General features: G+C 43.0%; 1 protein-coding gene across 1 annotated transcript; it reads right to left on the bottom strand.

The window, feature by feature from the left end:
• Positions 1-12,569: 12,569 nt before the first annotated feature.
• On the bottom strand, positions 12,570-15,049 carry bloc1s5 (biogenesis of lysosomal organelles complex-1, subunit 5, muted). Its single transcript, XM_046355046.1, has 5 exons — positions 14,761-15,049; positions 14,134-14,216; positions 13,902-14,031; positions 13,555-13,613; positions 12,570-13,315 (listed from the first exon to the last, which is right to left on the bottom strand). The coding sequence occupies exons 1-5, from the start codon at positions 14,777-14,779 to the stop codon at positions 13,142-13,144; spliced, it is 465 nt and encodes a 154-aa protein (XP_046211002.1). The 5' UTR covers positions 14,780-15,049; the 3' UTR covers positions 12,570-13,141.
• Positions 15,050-18,591: the final 3,542 nt, after the last annotated feature.

Raw genomic sequence — 18,591 nt, 5'->3', positions numbered from 1 at the left:
GGGTGGTGGACCATTCCTGATACACACAGAAAACTGTTAAGCGTGAAAAACCCAGCAGCGTTACAGTTCTTGACACAAACCGGTGCGCCTGGCAACTACTACTACAATACCCCTTTCAAAGGCACTTAAATAGTTTGTCTTTCCCATTCACCGTTTGAATGGCACACATACATATTCCATCTCTCAAGGCTTAAAAATCCTTCTTTAACCTGTCGTCTCGCCTTCATCTACACTGATTGAAGTGGATTTAAAAGGTGACATCAATAAGGGATTATAGCTTTCACCTGGTCAGTCTGTCATGGAAAGAGCAGGTGTTGCTAATGTTTTGTACACTTAGTGTAAATGATCAATTCTAATTTGTCCAAATATTCCAATATTTTACATTACATTTAAGTCATTTAGTAGACGCTCTTTCACAGAATTGTCCCAGGTACTGTTTTACACTGTTTGTGCCATGCTATATTTATTAATACCGTCATGGGAAGCAAGCGAAAATCATTCTGAGGAGGATTATTTATACGTGAGAACAGGAAATGAAATGAGAGGCCTTCCTCTCCTGAGCCATTTCGATACATAGAACAATGGAATACCATTTTGAGGAAATGGACCACATTTGTTTCCCTAGTCACATTGGTAATTTTTTTGTGACTTGGTATACGCCTTCTACATAGATGTTCTATGCATATAAACATGTTAGAGGTACATGTTGGTTTGTTAAACTAGGTCACTTGTAACAAACAGGTTGTTCTTTCAAAGTTCTCTCTTTCACCCAAATTCAGAATGTTAGAATTACATTTTATCCTGCAAAATTACAGTTGAGGTCTTTCAGACAAAGGGATGTCCATAATATTTATTGTTTCATATAGTTTTCCATTGTAAGAGCTCTTTGAAGTGAACTCTGTTTGTGAGAACTATTGTTTTGCTCATGAAATACAGTACAATAGTTTTCAAATAACCCTGCCAACAATATCCAAACTCGTCCCATTAAATGTGTAGAAACCTCAGCATGACAGCTGTCAGTAGCCTAGATTAGGGGACACATATTTCACCTCCAAGAGGTCTTTAGAAAAACCAAATTAGTCACTTTCAAATGGTCTTTGGCATGTTCCGGTTGACTGCAACTCCTTGGCAGCCAGCACAACTTTCCCTCACACCTAGCTCTGTCCTGCTCCTGGAACAAGCTTGGCCCCTTGGTGTGCAAGTTTCATAAATCCTTGAAGAAATCAGTGAAAAAAGAACAATATTCTCAATGTTGTGGAAAGCGATTTGTGGCAGAGAGAATATACCATTACGGCTTGCTTTCCACAAAATAAAACATCTAAGAGGGAGGTGTTGGATCGTACTCGGTTGTGATGAGTAATAGCCAGTTGGTCTCCCAAACTGATGGTCAGATATGAGTAAAGGTTGCCTACCTCTTCATCGCCACTGGAAATGATGCCTGAGAGTGAGAACATTTAGACCTATTAATGAATCCACTTTATTGCTTAGGCTATATGGTCCCTCCCTTGGGGGCTGTAGTGCTGTGCAATGGTTACAGAGCTATAAATCTGAGCTCCATTCCCAAGGTATTTAGTGCACTGCCTCCCAGGACTGACAAGTCTTTGGCTGGACAAACTATTTCCACCCTGTCACAGAAAGACTTCATCAACTCACAGTGCAGCAGTGCAGGCCCCTGGGTTGGTTTCTTAGCTAGACAACAGATGCACATACTCTAGCCTAGAGGTTCAGTGCTGTTTGTGCTTCAGCCATGTCGTATGGCATGACAATGATAAGAGTTGGCTATTGTAACCAGGTTACAGATACTGTATTTTGTAATGTTTTATATTTGTCTCTATTAAGACGCTGGTGTGCTGTATATCACCATTGCTAGCAACTTTTTGGTAGCAGATTCCAACTCATTTCTGGTCAGAAACAATGGTCTTGTTTTCATGGAGGAAGGTCACAAGAAAAGTCCTTAAGCTTTAGATGGACCACAGCTCCAAAAATGCTTAGGAACCACTGGTCTACAGTGAAACAATATGTATACCAGTGCCAGGGTCTGCTTTCAGACATGTTACTGGAGGAGATGTTTAGAAAGTGTTCTGGGTTTGGTTAAACTGGGGGTCACTGGTTGGAGGTGACCTGTGTCAAGGGATTGACTGTGACCTGCCATTCTCAGGGCGACCATTAAAATTCCACCATTCGACATGGACTGGGTCCGTTTATGGGGCAGCAACGTAACAGACTCTCCCCACAGAGATGCATGATGACACTTTGGCCTCAAGGTTGACTAGAGTTGAACTTCAACCTCTGGCCCAAGCATCCCTCCCGTTCAGAGAGAACAGCTTCATAAAATGCTTGGTGGTGAACAACTTTGTTGATGTGCAGACAGAGAGCAAGATCTAACAAAATCACAGGGCTGAGTAACACCCCCCACCATCACCACCAAGTCTACCTCTTATCTTGCCAATGGGCTTAAATATAATTATTTGTCAGGTTTCAGTATTCTTTGAAATGTTACACACAGAAGTGCTTATTAGATATTTTTTATCAGAAAAGGTCTGGATATATGCACTAGCTCAGAGCTCTCGCCATCCTATCAAACTCCAATCCCTCCCTGCTCATTGAAACCTCTGCCTTTACAGCTAACAGGAGGTGCAAAATAATATGATATATTTTCTTTGACTTCCATACATGATAAATAACATCTAGAGCCAAATCTACCATGGGTGTTCTGTTGTTACCATGGTCACCAGTATCCACATTTCACAATTAATCCCAACAGCTTCATCTCAACATGCCATACTGAGGGTAAATGTGACTAAATTGTAGCTGACACATTTACGCATGCCTCTCACAACGGAGGCCACATAGTTCCAGTGTCTACTGGTTACCCATTGTTGACAATCAGCAGCTTGCCAGGCCAACTATATGTGCTGTAATAGCAAAAGTAGATGAATGGTCCACAGGGACCCTAGGACGTGCTGTTTATTTTCTTAATTGCCTGAAGTTAGGGCTCGAGAGTGCAGAAGTCGGCAGGTGGTAGAGCGAGAGAGTGGGAGACTGAAAGAGAGGAGGAGAGTGAGGACCAAATTAATGGCAGTCAGATTTCTGTCTACCAAGGTTGAAGAATATAAGTCAAACAAAAAAGGCCCACGCAGCTATACCAACCAAAAATATTAATGCAACAATTTCAAAGATTTTACTGAGTTACAGTTCATATAAGAAAATCAGTCAATTCAAGTAAATTCATTAGGCCCTAATCTATGGATGTCATGACTGGGAATACAGATAGATACCTTAAAATAAATGTAGGGGCGTGGATCAGAAAACCATTTAGGATCTGGTGTGACCAGATCAGGTTGTTGATTTGAGGCCTGTGGAATGTTGTCCCACTCCTTTTCAAAGGCTGTGCTAAATTGCTGGATATTGGCGGGAACTGGAAATCGCTGTTGTACAGAGCATCCCAAACATGCTCAATGGGTGACATGTCTGGTGAGTATGCAGGCCATGGAAGTACTGGGACATTTTCAGCTTTCAGGAATTGTGTACAGATCCTTGCGACTCGGGGCCGTGCATTATCTTGCTGAAACCCAAGGTGATGGCGGAGGATGAATCGCACAACAATTGGCCTCATGATCTTGTCACGGTATCTCTGTACATTCAAATTGCCATCGATAAAATGCAATTGTGTTCGTTGTTCGTAGCTTATGCCTGTCCATACCATAACCCCACCGTCACCATGGGGTACTCTGTTCACAACGTTGACATCAGCACACCGCTCGCCCACACGATGCCATACACAACATTGGAAGCAGCTTATGGTAGAGAATTCTCTGGCAATAGCTCTGGTGGATATTCCTGCAGTCAGCATGCCAATTGCACGCTCCCTCAAAACTTGAGACATCTGTGACATTGTGTTGCGTGACAAAATTGCACATGGCCTTTTATTGCCCCCAGCACAAGGTGCACCTGTGTAATGATCATGCTGTTTAATCAGCTTCTTGATATACCACACCTGTCAGGTGGATGGATTATCTTTTCAAATGAGAAATGCTCACTAACAGGGATGTAAACACATTTGTGGTGTTGTTTTATAGAAAAAAGCTTTTTGTGCATATGGAACATTTCTAGGATATTTTATTTCAGCTCATGAAATATGTAAAGTGTTGGTCCCATGTTGGGTTCTATTTTTGTTCAGTATACGGTTTGGAAAGTATTCAGACCCCTTGACTTTTTATATTTAAGTTAAGTGTAGTTGTAAGAATGTAGAATAATCTGGATCTCTTTTAGCTATTTTGTGATATGTTCCCCCCATCCACAATTGCTAAACCATACCTTAGAATTTATATCTTGATCAAAACAACCAGGTTAAAGTGATGCAGCAGCATTTTGGTCTAATTTCAGCCAGGAGTTTTGAAAGGAGCGCTCAGGCGCCAAAACGGGCCTACGAAAATTGTGCACAACGTCATCCATTTCATATGATACGTTACAGTACATCCTGCAATTTTGCAATTCGTATGATATGTTACGAATTCCAATTCGTATAATATGTTATGAATTTGTAAGTGCTTAAGATCCCATTACATAACCCAGTAGACGTCTTACTTCACAGCTGTGGATTACATTTTAGAGTTTCACTCTCAAGTTCCAGTCTATGTTTAGAATGTTTCAGATTCAACATGCACAACGAGAACAGCAGGCCTTATTAAATCAAAATCAGTAACTGGGTTTTGGAAACATGTAAGAAAAAGAAAATACTAGCATATCATTTTTTTCCCCTGGGCTAAGCCTTACACAACACTATAATGAGGTCAGGATTATCTTCAACAGTTACATTTGTTTCCTGATTATATTGTAATAATTCCGATTTTCAATCCACACCAGGACTACATTGAACAAATTGGTTGGTAAGGTACAATACTTAAGCGGCACAGTCGTTTTATATATTTCAGCACAGCTTCTTGAGGATTACTTGAATATAAAGCAAATCACTGAGGAAGTTAGACAATAGTAAGTCTACATATGTTTTCTGAGAATATGAAGAAGCGATCATATCCGCCTATTTCACATGGCGTTTGGGGATACAGGAAGCGATCATATCCGCCTATTTCACATGGCGTTTGGGGATACAGGAAGCGATCAATCGAGAGGAACGGATGTCATTCACAGGCTAGCCGCTACACCAGCCACCTTCCATGGGAAAAGGCCTCCCACACCAACAGAACGGTTACGGAAAAATCCCATGCAGCCGAGCCTTTCATCTGGAAATCTGGGATGGATGGACACACACGGCTGAGGTCGGTCTCCATAGCGATGGCCATTGTATCACAGTGTTTTTATGTTCTACCTCTGCTCAATGGCTAATCCAAATGCAGGTCTCCTGAGGTATCTGTTGAAATTATCACAGTTTTTCCAACCTCGTAGTTGGGTCGGGTCAACGGGTCAGTGACTCCCCCGGTGGACATGGCAATCTGCAGGTTGTGTACAGGACAGTTGAGGGACCTGCAGTTAGGGGATCACAATATAGAATAATCTACATGCAGACAACTCAGGACAGCCACTGTTGCTTTTACATCTTATATGATCAATTGTTGTGAAAACTGCAACTTGATGACCTGGCGTAATCAGAACCCACTGGGCACAGACGTCAATTCAACGTCTATTCCGCATTGGTTCAACATAAGTCAATTGAAATGACGTGGAAACAACGTTGATTCAACCGGTGTGTGCCCAGTGGGAACATTCTGCAACTATAACTGTGGTAACAGGGTTTGGTCACAGGGTATAACCGTGGTAACAGGGTTTGGTTAACTGCGGAGGGGAAGCAACAGAACAGAACAAGCTCTCCTGGCTGATTCCATGAGCCTTCGCTTGCTGCCTTGCCATGTCTCACCACATCTGTAAAAAAATATGGACGCGGCTCCTTGTTCAACAATCATATGAGGCGCATTCTGAGCCCTGGTGACAGGACCCTCTGCCGGTGCTGCCTCTCACAGACGCTGGCCGGCCAATAGTCCCCCCCTTCCCCCGCCAACAAAACCCGTTAAGCCTCGTCTTCCTGCTGGAAAAGCCATCAGGAGCGTCGGGGCCAGTACAGACCTGCAGGAACTCTGGTGGTTGCCAGATCTCAGGCTCCCCTGTGGCTGGATGCTGAGATTGAGCAAGCAGAGGGGCCAAGCTGCAAAGTCTATCACCACACCGCTGCCCATAGGTGCCGCAGCAGGGAGCCGGCCATCATGGCAACCCAGCCAGATGGGGCATAGGCTGTTTGGTGAGATAAACATTCAATGTTATTGTGGCCATTGAGACAAAAGTCAGGACAGGGCTTGAACCAGGACTCCATGGTAATAGGGTAAGTGTCCACCTGTGTCATAAGGTCCACTTTTAGACAGAGGCCATAACAAATTTAGATACATGAGGCATGGAGGTCCTCAACTTTTTTTTAAAGAAGCTACTTTTATTTGAATGTGTGTGGTCTGGTTATCAAAATATCATTGTCAGAGTACAATCACGCAGCTGATACAAGGTCTTGTACCTAAATGGTCCTGTCTCAGGGCATCTTCCAACAGTCAATATATCATAGGCAGAGTGCTGTAAATGTAATGATGATCACTGACATTCACCTGCCAGCCAGAGAAACAACCAAATTGCCCCCACCCTTGATTCTGTTTAGACATACTGCAAGACATTTAAGCAAGCCTTACATTGCGTCAAGGTTTGTTTTTATTTTCCTTTTAAAAATAAATTGCAGATGTTGTCACTTGCTCATGGAAAAAGGGCCCAGCCTTGTTGAAGTGAGCCTGACATTGCCAACGAGAGGTGGCCAAGTCTCATAACAGATGTTTACCGTTTTTCTTAGGATGATTTGTTCTCTGCTCAATATTGATCCCAGTCCAAACATAACCACACTCTCCTCCCCAGAGCACTGCGCAACAGAATAGGAAAGCGGGGGCTTTCCTCTTAGGCTGAGACCAGATGCGTTTATGCGTGTGACCGTGTGTCCATGCATGTTATTGTATGTGAGAGAGTGTAAGTGTGTTGTGTACTGTATGTGTGTTTGTCTCTGTGTGTGCGTGTTATAAGAAAGTGTGTACTGTGTGTGTGTGTATGTCCTGTACCTGGGTACCATGTGTTCAGGCAGCCCTGGATGGCCCTCCACTCGCGCGGTCCCCACAGAAGCCATTAAGCTGCGTGGCTGGTGGGATAATGTGTTTGACTTGGCCGGCAGGGCAGGAACAGGTGCTGGGAGGGAGGCTCTGCTCAGGGCTACTACTCACTGGCTCCTTTGATGTGGTCCAAGGTCAGCCGTCTCTCCACCTCCCTCTCTATGCTCCTGCTAAAGGACTCAGCCCTGCTGCCGGCTGCAGCCCCACACAACTGCTGCTGACAGGCTTGTAAGCCCTCAACAATACAACAGGGTATATCGTATTGAGTGTAAGTTTAGATTTATATAGAAAATCGACCCTGGAAAACAAGTGCTGCCAGGGTCCGATATTTTTGGTGTGTTTTTAAAATGCTATGTCATACAAAGTGCAGGCTAACACATAGTTAGAACGGATGACAAATACAAAAAGCTGAATTGAACAAGCCATGTATCACTGACAGTTCTTCGTCCCCTGCTTAAATTGTGTTCATGTCAAGATGAACTATTCCGAAGTGACTCCACAACAACAAAGTTCTGACATTATGATGCCGGTTGGTCAGAGACAGAGGCCAGAGCGCTCTGTTGAGTCCAATGACTGCAGGGCCGAACGACATGATGGAAGCGCGTCGCGCAGTTAACATGGCCAGGCAGGACATGAGTAATGCTGCATTTAGCTCCAGGCCTCTGTACCTCAAGGTAAAGCCATTAGGGGCTGAGGATCGGCCTGAGATGAAGCGGCCCATTTGGGTTCAGGGAGGGAGAGGATGAAAACTAAAGCGCAGGCCGTCACAGGGCGCTGAAAGAGAGTTGCCTTTATTGGAAAAGCCCACTCCCTTACATTCCTCTGCCAAGATACTGGCCCTGGCCTGGGCCTCCCCAGAGCAGCGAGGATGGGAGACTGACTCAGACACAGGGTTCTGTTGTCTGGAGCTGTGCCACACACAGACATGCATGCACAATTGCACGCATACACTTTCATTGTAAACACACACACAGAGCACACACACACACACACTCATTGTGCTGTCAGTCGCATACTCAACATGATACACGGTGGCTAAGCAGGAGCAGGAATCCTCCATTTCCTGAATGGGTAACACACCATCTTATAAAATGAAATTGATTGATTTATTGGGTTTCAGGGCTTGTTTCGGGTTGGATATCGGATGTGGTTTAGAGATTTCATACCAGAGCCTTCTGTTTAAAGGAAAGGGATACTCAATGATGGCTCACCTGGAGGGAGTGGTTCCAATATAAGGGTTGAAAAGAATCTATTCATGGGCCTGAGCTTGACCAGTTATTATCTTATAATTCATAACCAAAATGAAAAAGTCCTGAGGTCAAAAGGAAAATACATACATAAAAGAGATTTCAAAGATTAAAAAGAAAAGGCCAACTGGGAACCATTCCCAGTATAATGTATGGTGTGTGCCTGGGACAAATAGAGCCCTCCTACGTTTGGAGAGGTTCATGTTGAGGAGATGAGAGCAGTACAGCACTCTGTCATCCACAGATGATTCGTGGGATGGAATTTGACCACAGAGAGGAACCGAGAGAGGGTAGGTTATCATGGAGTCTTCCTGCCGTCCCTGCTACTTCACTCACCTTAAGAAAGGCTGACTGGACCGTGGCTCCTGAATCATTCTTTATATTGTGTCCAGCTATTACATCTCTGTTCGCTGAATTATTTTGTGAAATCATCAATATGCCAACAACGAGCAATAAATAACTGATAAAAGGGTTGAGGAATGGCTTTCCCATGATCGTTTACCGATAGATTTCATTAAATCATTTCCTTTATTTCACAATGTCAAAATGGCAAACATTTTCAAGGGAGGATGTAAATTCAGCGTACCACAAGCTGGCACTGAGTTTAGGTAAAGTAAGGTAAAGAGATTCAGCTTATCCCTACGTTCCCTAATTGAATGTATTGGTGTACTGAATTGTTGTTCACCCAGCTACTACCTGCTCTGGAGGGATTTAAACAGGAGTTAGATACTGTGGTCTTTTTTGCCCCTTGTTTAAAAAAAGGTTGTTCTTTTCAGGCCACACTTGTGTTCATTGACAGGGTTATCTTTATATGACTAAGGCTATTGTGGTCTAACAATGTTTGGCAAAGCTGTGATTGAGAGGCATTCTCAAATATCTCAGAATTAATACTCACATTCCTCTGTGTTGTGACTGTAGCTTGTAGACTGTTATTGTGCTCATTAAAACCTTATCCATTACCTGTTGGCCAACAATGAGCAGAAGTCTAAAAACACTGTCTGATAACAACCATAGGTCTCCACTGTCCCCTGAAAGCACACAGATAACCTCTTATCAATGAACTTACAGGGAGATAGAGGAATCATAACAGTTTTCCCCCCCTTCCTGTCGTCACTCCAAATGACACAGAGTAGGATGTAAAAGAGGAATACCAGGACAATTTCCGGCCATGGGAGATGACCTGATAGCCTGCCAGACAAAAATATGTGGAACCAACATTGGTTAGACGTTGGGAGTGACGGAAACCTTTAAAATAATTATTATTTGTAAATAGTACATGGTATATAACATTTAAAAAATAATCTGTAGAGGTATGTAATTGGCAAAGGATCCAGACATTCCACAACTTCTAGACGACAACAAGCGGCAGGTTCCCTGTAGAGGCCAGGCTGTGATGACAAGCCATTCTCTGCGTCCTTTCTGACCATTGTTCTGGCCGTGATTGAATGAGGAAGGTGTTTGTTGTTGCTGGCCCTCATCTGGGTTTCTTGGACTTGGCAGGGACTAGTAGCGCAAGGCTGTGCCCAAACAGACCAAAAACACCCACGTGCCTCAGAGACGATTTGACCTTGGTGGTACAGTACATGGCAAAAAACTTATAGTGAACTTATTTGTTGAAGAAGGAATTCCATTTGAATCCCTTTCTAATTGCTTTTATACGCCACCTTGTTCTCATTTTAGAAACTGGCAGTGTATGAGGATAACCATGCTTCCCCTCTGATTTTTTAAAATGTCATAATTCATTATCCTGCAGTTCTTATAAGCTTATTTTCCCCACTTAGCAATTCTCAGGGTGAACATTTGCCACTGCCAAAGAATTCATATTACCACCTACTTCAGCGTCCACACAGGACCCATCCACCAGCTCCCTGTGGTGTTGTAATACTAGGTTATTAACTGGGAAGCACACCCAATTGTTCATTGCCATTTTCATTTGGACCCCACAGTAATTGAGTGAAAGGCCTATTATGTGATACAATGCAGGGGAGTGGGTGTATGGAGGCTAAATCTCAGGGGCTGTTGTAATGAATGCTTCTGTAAATGAATGCCCTCCACTTCACATTGTTCCATCGCTGACTTAAAATTGTTTCCCTTTTCAGCCCTCATCGACTAAGTTGAAAAGTGCACACGGGGTACTGCCAAAGGCCCCTGTCGGGCTTTCAGAAGCAGCAGTCCAGTTAGGGTTTATTGGTCCTGAATGTGTGAGAACACTGCGAGTCGGGGACAAGTAGAGCAGGCTGCAGACTGAAACAGCTATAGCACTCACCTCTTTGATCTCCACTTCAGAGAAGAGTGGAGGTGATAAAAGCAGTGAGCCGAGAGACTATCCTAATACACATGGGTTATATTAGGTATATTCAATAAGAAAGCAGACTGTGATTTCAGGGGTGAGGGAATATCTTTCCATTCCACTCCAGACTCATCCTGAAACACACACCATCCATGCCATTTCAATGGATGTGGCCCCTTTTTTGTTTTGGAGAAACCGAGGCAGGCTAAGATCATACATTTCCTAATCTGTTTCTCCATAGTCCCCCCGTCAGGACGGCCGGTCTCCGGGTGCTTTTACCCTGACGATTTATGTTGGCAGGGAATTGCAGCCAGCTCCTCGACTGGGATCGCCGCGCTTTTTCCATAACAGGAAGAACACAATGGCTCCGATAGACAGAGGAGACGAAAAACAAGCCTTGGTTCCTGAGGCACGCGGCGGTGGGCCAGAGGGACGATAAAGCTGGTGTCAGCCGGTGCCCGACTTGCGCCGTACTCATCTTCCCGGAACGGCGAGTCTATCGGGGAAGGCTGAGATGGGAAGCGCACGCTCCAGGGGCACATCCTCTACGAACCGCCACAGGCCAGGGGGCTTTCCATTGACTTCAATGTCCACCATCACCTCAATCCCTGTCTCAAAGGTCATTGACCTGAGTGGACATCTGCTTGGTACAGTGAGACATCCTCCAAACTAAAGTTAATGGTGCACCAGCTTCTCACAGCAGCGGAGGACTTAATAGGGGCGAAGGGCTTAGAGTACTTTCTCTTGAATAGCGAACACTCTGACTTTGTTGACCTTTCGGAATATATCCGGGAAGTTTTTTTCTCCCGCTCTCAATCTAAACCGAAAAAAATACACAGGGCCAGATGAAAGGTGCCTTGTTGGTGGAGGTGGGCTGCGTTTCCAGATTGTCACTCCTCATTAAGTGGTGATGGGCTGTCTGGCTTTGGCCAACTGTGCCCAGTCAGGGCCGGGGAGGGGAGTGAGTGTTCTCCCCTGGCTGCACAACATCTGCTGGCACGGGCGTGCTCTCTCTGATCTCTGATGACACAACGGCCAGGGTGCCCGCCCTGACGCCAGTCACTCCCAGAGGGCGACCCAGTGCAACCGGACAGCAGCAGCGCCATTGCTGGTCAGCGCGAGCGAAGTGGAAAAGACTGTGACTTCCCTGAAATGGGATACCTAGCTGTTTGAGCCCGTCTAACAGATGTGTCAAAAGACATTGCTGAACTACGTAGTATACATTCGTGTTGAAAGAATCCACACTTGAGCCATGCCAAGTTTAGCAACGCTTTATTCGACTTATACTGATTGATGAGGTCAGCATCCCCCCACACAACAATGGAGTCTTGAGTAAGGGGTCCATTCTGTGTTGATGAGCCATTTTAAATACTTATTCTGTCACTTTCCAACAGAGATATATCCTATTCCCAGGAGGTCAGGAATGTGTCAGGGTGTCCATCCCTCCATCAGTCTAAACAGCCTGCCATTGTCCAGTGAAAATACTTTCTCTAAACACTTGCATTGTCGAGTAGGAACCTGCAAGTAAGCATTCATTGGATGATGTATACAATGTGTATTTCGTACATAAGACAAATAAAACTTCACAACGCGTTAGAAGTCGCTACCTCTATTTAACAAGGGTACACAACAGGCCTGGGGAAACACCAGTAAATCACTAAATAATGTCAGCAATTGACAAATTGAGCTGGCTTCAGTGAAGCCATTTTTGATTCATGTCTTTTGAGAGGTTGATTGTTGTACTTGATGTCAGAGGTTGACTGTACTCTATTCTTAAGAGTTGGTGAGGGATGCCTAGTTGGGGAAACTGCTTAGTGAGTAAAGTTTGAGATGTTGACCCAGCTTTGAGTAGCGCTTCTGACATGAAACATTTTCACTCGCACGTAGCTTTAAATAGCTCACATCAGAGCCAAATCCCAGTTTATTTTCTTATACAGCTAAAGACAAACACATCTATCCACACCTCAAAGTATGATTCCATAAAAAAATCAAGATGTTAAAAGCTTCACAACCAAGGAAAAATCATGTTATTGCTAGTTTAAAAATGTCATTTTCCATAAGTTTACATATTCCATGTGCTTAGGACAGAAAATGTTGATTTTGATGGTCTGTGAAAATGCCACGTTGTTAATCACACTTTATTATTTGTGATCTGGAAAATGTGGACTTTTGTGCAGCACTAGTGCTCAGAAATCCTCTGTTAGTGCCAATGACTATGTACCGCATCAACCAAAGGCAATACCTTCATTTCACACAAGCATACAGACCACAGGAGGCTGCTGAGGGGAGGACAGCTCATAGTAATGGCCAGAACGGAGCGAATGGAACGGCAACAAACATGTATTTGATACCATTCCACCTATACCGCTCCAGCCATTACTACGAGCCCGTCCGCCCCAATTAAGGTGCCACCAACCTCCTGTGGTACAGACACACGCAGACGTACACACAGAGGATCAGAAGCGGGAGAACTTGGCCAGATCCTTCTTCATCTCGCTGTACATGACGCTGAGACGTCCGACAGCCTTGGCGTGCTCCTCGTCCACCTCCTCCTTCAGACGCTGCTGCTCCTTCAGAAACTCATCCCAGTCTTCCTTCCGTCTGTCTATGGTCACCTGCAGCTGGGTGCTCTGAGGTGCACAACACACAATGATCTGGGTTAGGCTCGACATAAAACATTTTCAAACTAAACAAAACAATGAAACAAAATGAAAACACACTTGGAGAAATTTAGGTGGTACTCAATTCTCCTGTTTAGTGCCAAATGACCACAACTCTGGTCTGTTGTCACAATCATTGCCTGAATGTAAATGACTTTCAATGGTTAAATAACATTGGTAATTCATTTGAGGAGAGCATGCATCTTTACCTGCTGTGCTTCTAGCGCCCTCTGCTGGATCCTCTGTGACATGTGATTCGCAGCCTCCACTGTAGGAAAACACAATGAACAAATGTTACATTCAACTACTTTCTGGCCTTAACAGAAAAGTAGTTGAAATAATACAATGCAGTTGAAATTCTGTGACACATGAATGTAATACATATTTTTCGTTATGTTTGGGACCCCAGGAAGACTAGCTGTCGTCATTGCGTTAGCGAATGGTGATCCTAATAAAAATTAAATAAAACAATATAATAACTGAAATCACTCGATATGACAACTGCAGTTGCTAGCAATTGAAATGCATGCCATCTAGGTAAGGAAGAGAGGCTTACGTCGGGTGAGAGCCTCAAAGAGGTGTTGATGCATGTGTTCTGAACACTTGGGCAACATCTGCTCGTTGGTCTCCACTACCATTTTGTTCAGGTTGTCCAGCAAACGGCTCTCTCTGAATCCACGTTTCTCCTTCAAAATCCCAAAGATGTATATGTTAACAAATTACAATTAATCAAATCACATTGTATGTCCCATTATGTTACGATGCATCTTTCCAAGCTGAATATTTACCTCAAATTCTCTCACAAAGTAGCGGATCTCCCCTTGTATGACAGGCCTATGGTCTATTAGCCTGGACTGAATATCACCAACATCTAATGGGAGACACAAACCATAAAATATTGTCATGTTGAGCAATTGCAATTGTCATATATTGAAACTTAATTCTAGGGCTTGCAGTCAAAACCGGGGTTAATTCAATTTCATCCCAAGGAATTCATGAAGTGTCCCCAGAGAAAATAATGAAATATTTTGACATATGAATCATTTACAGTAAAATAATCTGAATTCATATTAACCCGATGTCAATTTAGGTGGGGGTAAAGGAAATCTAGATAAGGAAAAGTAATACTTACTCAGAAACCTAGCGTTTCTATTGGCCAGGTTCAGCAAACAGGGCGGGACTTACCTGCATTTGTCCAATAGAAACGCTAGTTTTCGTTGCAACTAGAACGTTTTGCAACTGTTCTGGGTAATGGATTTACACCCCAGGTGAAGCTGCCTAAACAGATCTGGGACCAGGCTAGAGACTGCAAATTGTATGCGTTAATACTACAACACATGACTCTCTCGAGTTGTGCAGGCTAGCTAGCGAGTTTTCTGCAATTAATAACAACTGTAACACGGTAATGAACTCACCTTTGGCTATCTTGTCCATAGTTACGCGTTAATACACAAAAATCAAATAGTTACTTTAAACCTCGACAACACGTGAAATGCTTTGTTTAGCAGTTGGTTAGGATAGAATGAGCTTGCTGAGCTAGCTTTCAACCTATTTTCGACAAGGTAGATGTTTACATGCAATTTATCATATGCGACTTTGCAAATATTTAGCTCCAGCGTAGCTTAAATATATTCTAGCAAAAACCAAAACTGTAACTGTTGTCAGCTGATTTAAAGTCAGCTGATACAAATTCTCGAACTACTTCCGGGTACGAGGTCTTGGCTCAAACCAAACCTTCCCAAAACGGGGGCCACACTACACGAGGTAAATTCTGAGGTACCTGTACAGTCGTCACTATAATACATGTATAAACTGTAGGTGTAGCCTACATATTTAGCAGCAAATTTCCATCACCAGTGGTTTATGATCGCTCTCTCCCCTCCCTCTGTGCGTGTGTGTGTGTGTGAGAGATGAGGCGTTTAAATGGCTTTATTGTCATTGATTAATTGTAATTTATTCCAGGGCAATGCAATGATAATGATGGATAGAGGTCTTGCATATGAGTCAGGACTGCAGATGTCAGTCTTGCGCTATGGTGTGGCTTTATAAGGGAATTCTCTGCATACAGTTCAATGAATTGAAGTGTATGTTAGCAAAGAGAGATGATCCATTTAAATCCGTAAAATACACACATAACGCCACCCCATTCTAGCTGATGACAGTAGTAATTATAGGGATTGGCCATCATGTTGAGGGATTTCATCAAGTAATACCTTATTGTGTGTGGCTGTCACATGGATTTAGAATTGAAACATTATGCTGTGTGTGCAGTGTCGGTCATAGCAGAAAATAGTAGATATGTGAATATAAATTGTAGACTTTAAAATACAGATTATCCACTACACCTCCCAACCCCTTGGTTTTGTGCATCGTCCATTCAACCAGTAAACTTAGTACTATAATATTATGGGCCACTGTATCCTCACAAAGCTGACCAAAAATGATGAATATGTACACATGTACAATTAGCCTAGATTATTTAGTGGGCTTGTTCTTCAAAAGTCATGCAGTTATACTATAAAGAAAAGTTCGAGATCACTTAGTAGGCTATTTCTTCTGGGTAGTGTAATACTTCAGTTTTTTACAAAAAAAAGTGTGCTGCCTTAATTTGCCACTAGGTGGAAACAATGTCCACAATGTCCAGTCTGGTTAATGAGACCCTGTTAAGTAAATTATTTTCGGATAGAAAGTTCATGACGTTGAACAATTGAAATGCAAATATATATACAAGTACTCCTGGCTAAAAAAAATCACATTAAGAACATAAACATATTAGAATGTATTTATAAAGGGGGTTGTTTGGGGCTAGTTTTGCATGTTCAGACGTCAAACATTTGTTTGAAAATAAGTGCCTGCTATTACTCAGAAATGTCACTTCCACTTAAAAGAAAGTCTTCAGACAAGAGCTAATTCTTGTCCTGACCACATGATTTAGATAAATAGTTGTTATCTGCATCATTCATTTTGATCGCCGTCTATTAAAGAGATTGCAGTCATGAGATGTTCGTGTGCCGACTGATCAACTGCCATCGCAGAGTGCTCCAGGGTCCATCGACCAAGAGTGCATTAGAAATCTTTGACGTTTGTGAACATTTTAAATCGATTGCATACAAACAAGGTCAGATACAACATGAAAGTTGGACAAAACAGCACTTATGCTGTATGACAATGACATAAACTATTACCCTGTTGTGTTTATAATGTCCATGTGCAGCTGTGCAGCCAACTAATATTTTGATTAACTGCACAGCATTTCACAAATGATGAATCAAATATTTTGTTATACTTATTCCTCTATTTAATTAATAAACTTGTTTCATTTGAAGTATGCGTAATATGCGTAATGTATTGTAATGTAGATACAATGTAGTACAGTAACAGAATTTAAGAGTATAACGTAATTATAGTTATGATTAAAAATGTAATTACATGCTAAGAGCCATGATATTCAATCCAAAATGAATAGTCACTGCCAATTTGCTCATTAAAGAAGAAATAAAGCAAACATAATTTACAGTTGTTGAATTATACATATTTTATTTTATTTCAAAAGTACTTCCACCAATAACTGTACATTCTGGTTTGATTGCCTTTATGTAAAAGGATGAAAATGTTTTATGTTCTGTAGTTGACAGTGAATTAACACACATCTAAAGAAATGAGTGAACTGAGCTAAAGCCACAAAAAAAAGTGCACGATTGTGAAACTGAATGCACCTCATTACGTGATTTTACTGTCTCCACTGTTTGTTGGAAAAAGTACTAAATTGTCATACTTGAGTAGAAGTAGAAAATAAAAGTAAATGCTATACATGAAATTATACATGAAATGACATGCTATACATGACATTCAAGACATGGCACTGTCTTTGTCCACTATTAGCTGCCAGGATTGTGTTCCAGTAAGGTTTGCAAGTGATTGGCCCTTGTATGAGCCATATCATGCGTATACATACATCTCTCTCACAGGTCTATTAAGTGAATTCAGTGACAGTGGTGGTCTCTTTGCTGCACACTTCTGTTCTGAAATAGCAAGGCTTTTCAAGGGTAGATAACACAAAGTGGGGTGCATTCAAATAGTTGTTAAAGAAAGTCAAATAATAAAGATAGTCAAATAAAAATGTTGCAACAATGTTTCCTGCAATATTTCTAAAATAAATAACATGTTAAATCTTCATTAATAAGTTGTGAAAAATGCTAAATATTTTCACAATGTGAAGCAGGTTTTATGAGACAATCCTACAATTTTAAATGTGGATAAATATTTAGCAATACATTTTGTAATGTGCAATTTATTAAATCAGCTACAATTGTAATTTCCCTCGATAGAATGTTGATTTGTCTCCCATAATTTTGTTCTCATGAACCACAGCCGTGCACTTCCCTTTCTCAGACTGCAGTAACGTGGCTGAGGTCCTGGAGCATTGAGTCCTTAGACAAACGGTGAGTGTTCTGTGGGAGGTCTGGATGAGTGGTTTACAAAACATACCCATCAGGCCTGTTAGCATGGTGACGGCTTAGAAAACACAGCTCCTTTCCTTCTTCTTCTCCACACAGCCCCTAACGACGGTGCTGCTCACATTACCCAATGGGTATAATTATTTCGCATTACATTGCTCTCTGTCCCTCACTCTCTCTCCACCTCCTCTCTCTGGCTCTGCTCATGATCTCTGGGCCCTTGGAGAAGGCCAGAGGGACCATGGTGCTTGGCGTTCACAGCACGCTGAGTGCCAGTGACTGTGGCTCTGAACAGGTGCCGGTGGAAGGGGTCGGATGGGTGGGATTACTCACTGCCTGGGCGGGGGCCCCTCCTGCCACACACCCACCTGCCCCCCTCTTCTCCCCTCTCTCTCAGCCAGTCAGCCAGCTCACACTGCTCAGGTCAGTGGTCTTGGTGCCACTCGCTGCGTCCTGGAGGCTACTCCTGAGCTGCCCACCTCCCCCATGTCAGAGAACGAGAGAGGCCCCGGGAAATAACTGGAGCCCCGGTAATAGTGGCACCTCAGGAGGCATGGCGGAGCATGACGCTGCCCTGCTGTCATGTTCTCCCAGGGCCAAGAAAGCAAGGGGCCGAGTGGAGGAAGGCAGCAACAAGCAACATGAAGCAGCGGCAGCCACGTAGCTCACAGCCTGAAAATCAACATATGTAGTCATCATGTGCTTTTTGGGAAATTCTTTTTTTTTCGCCAAGCAACCTTGTCAGCCGCGTCTTGCGATTTGTAAACTGCCCCTCCTTTGAGTGGAACG

The sequence above is a fragment of the Oncorhynchus gorbuscha genome, linkage group LG07 (genome assembly GCF_021184085.1).
Source record: "Oncorhynchus gorbuscha isolate QuinsamMale2020 ecotype Even-year linkage group LG07, OgorEven_v1.0, whole genome shotgun sequence".
Classification (NCBI taxonomy): domain Eukaryota; kingdom Metazoa; phylum Chordata; class Actinopteri; order Salmoniformes; family Salmonidae; genus Oncorhynchus; species Oncorhynchus gorbuscha.
This window is presented reverse-complemented; position numbering and strand designations above follow the sequence as displayed.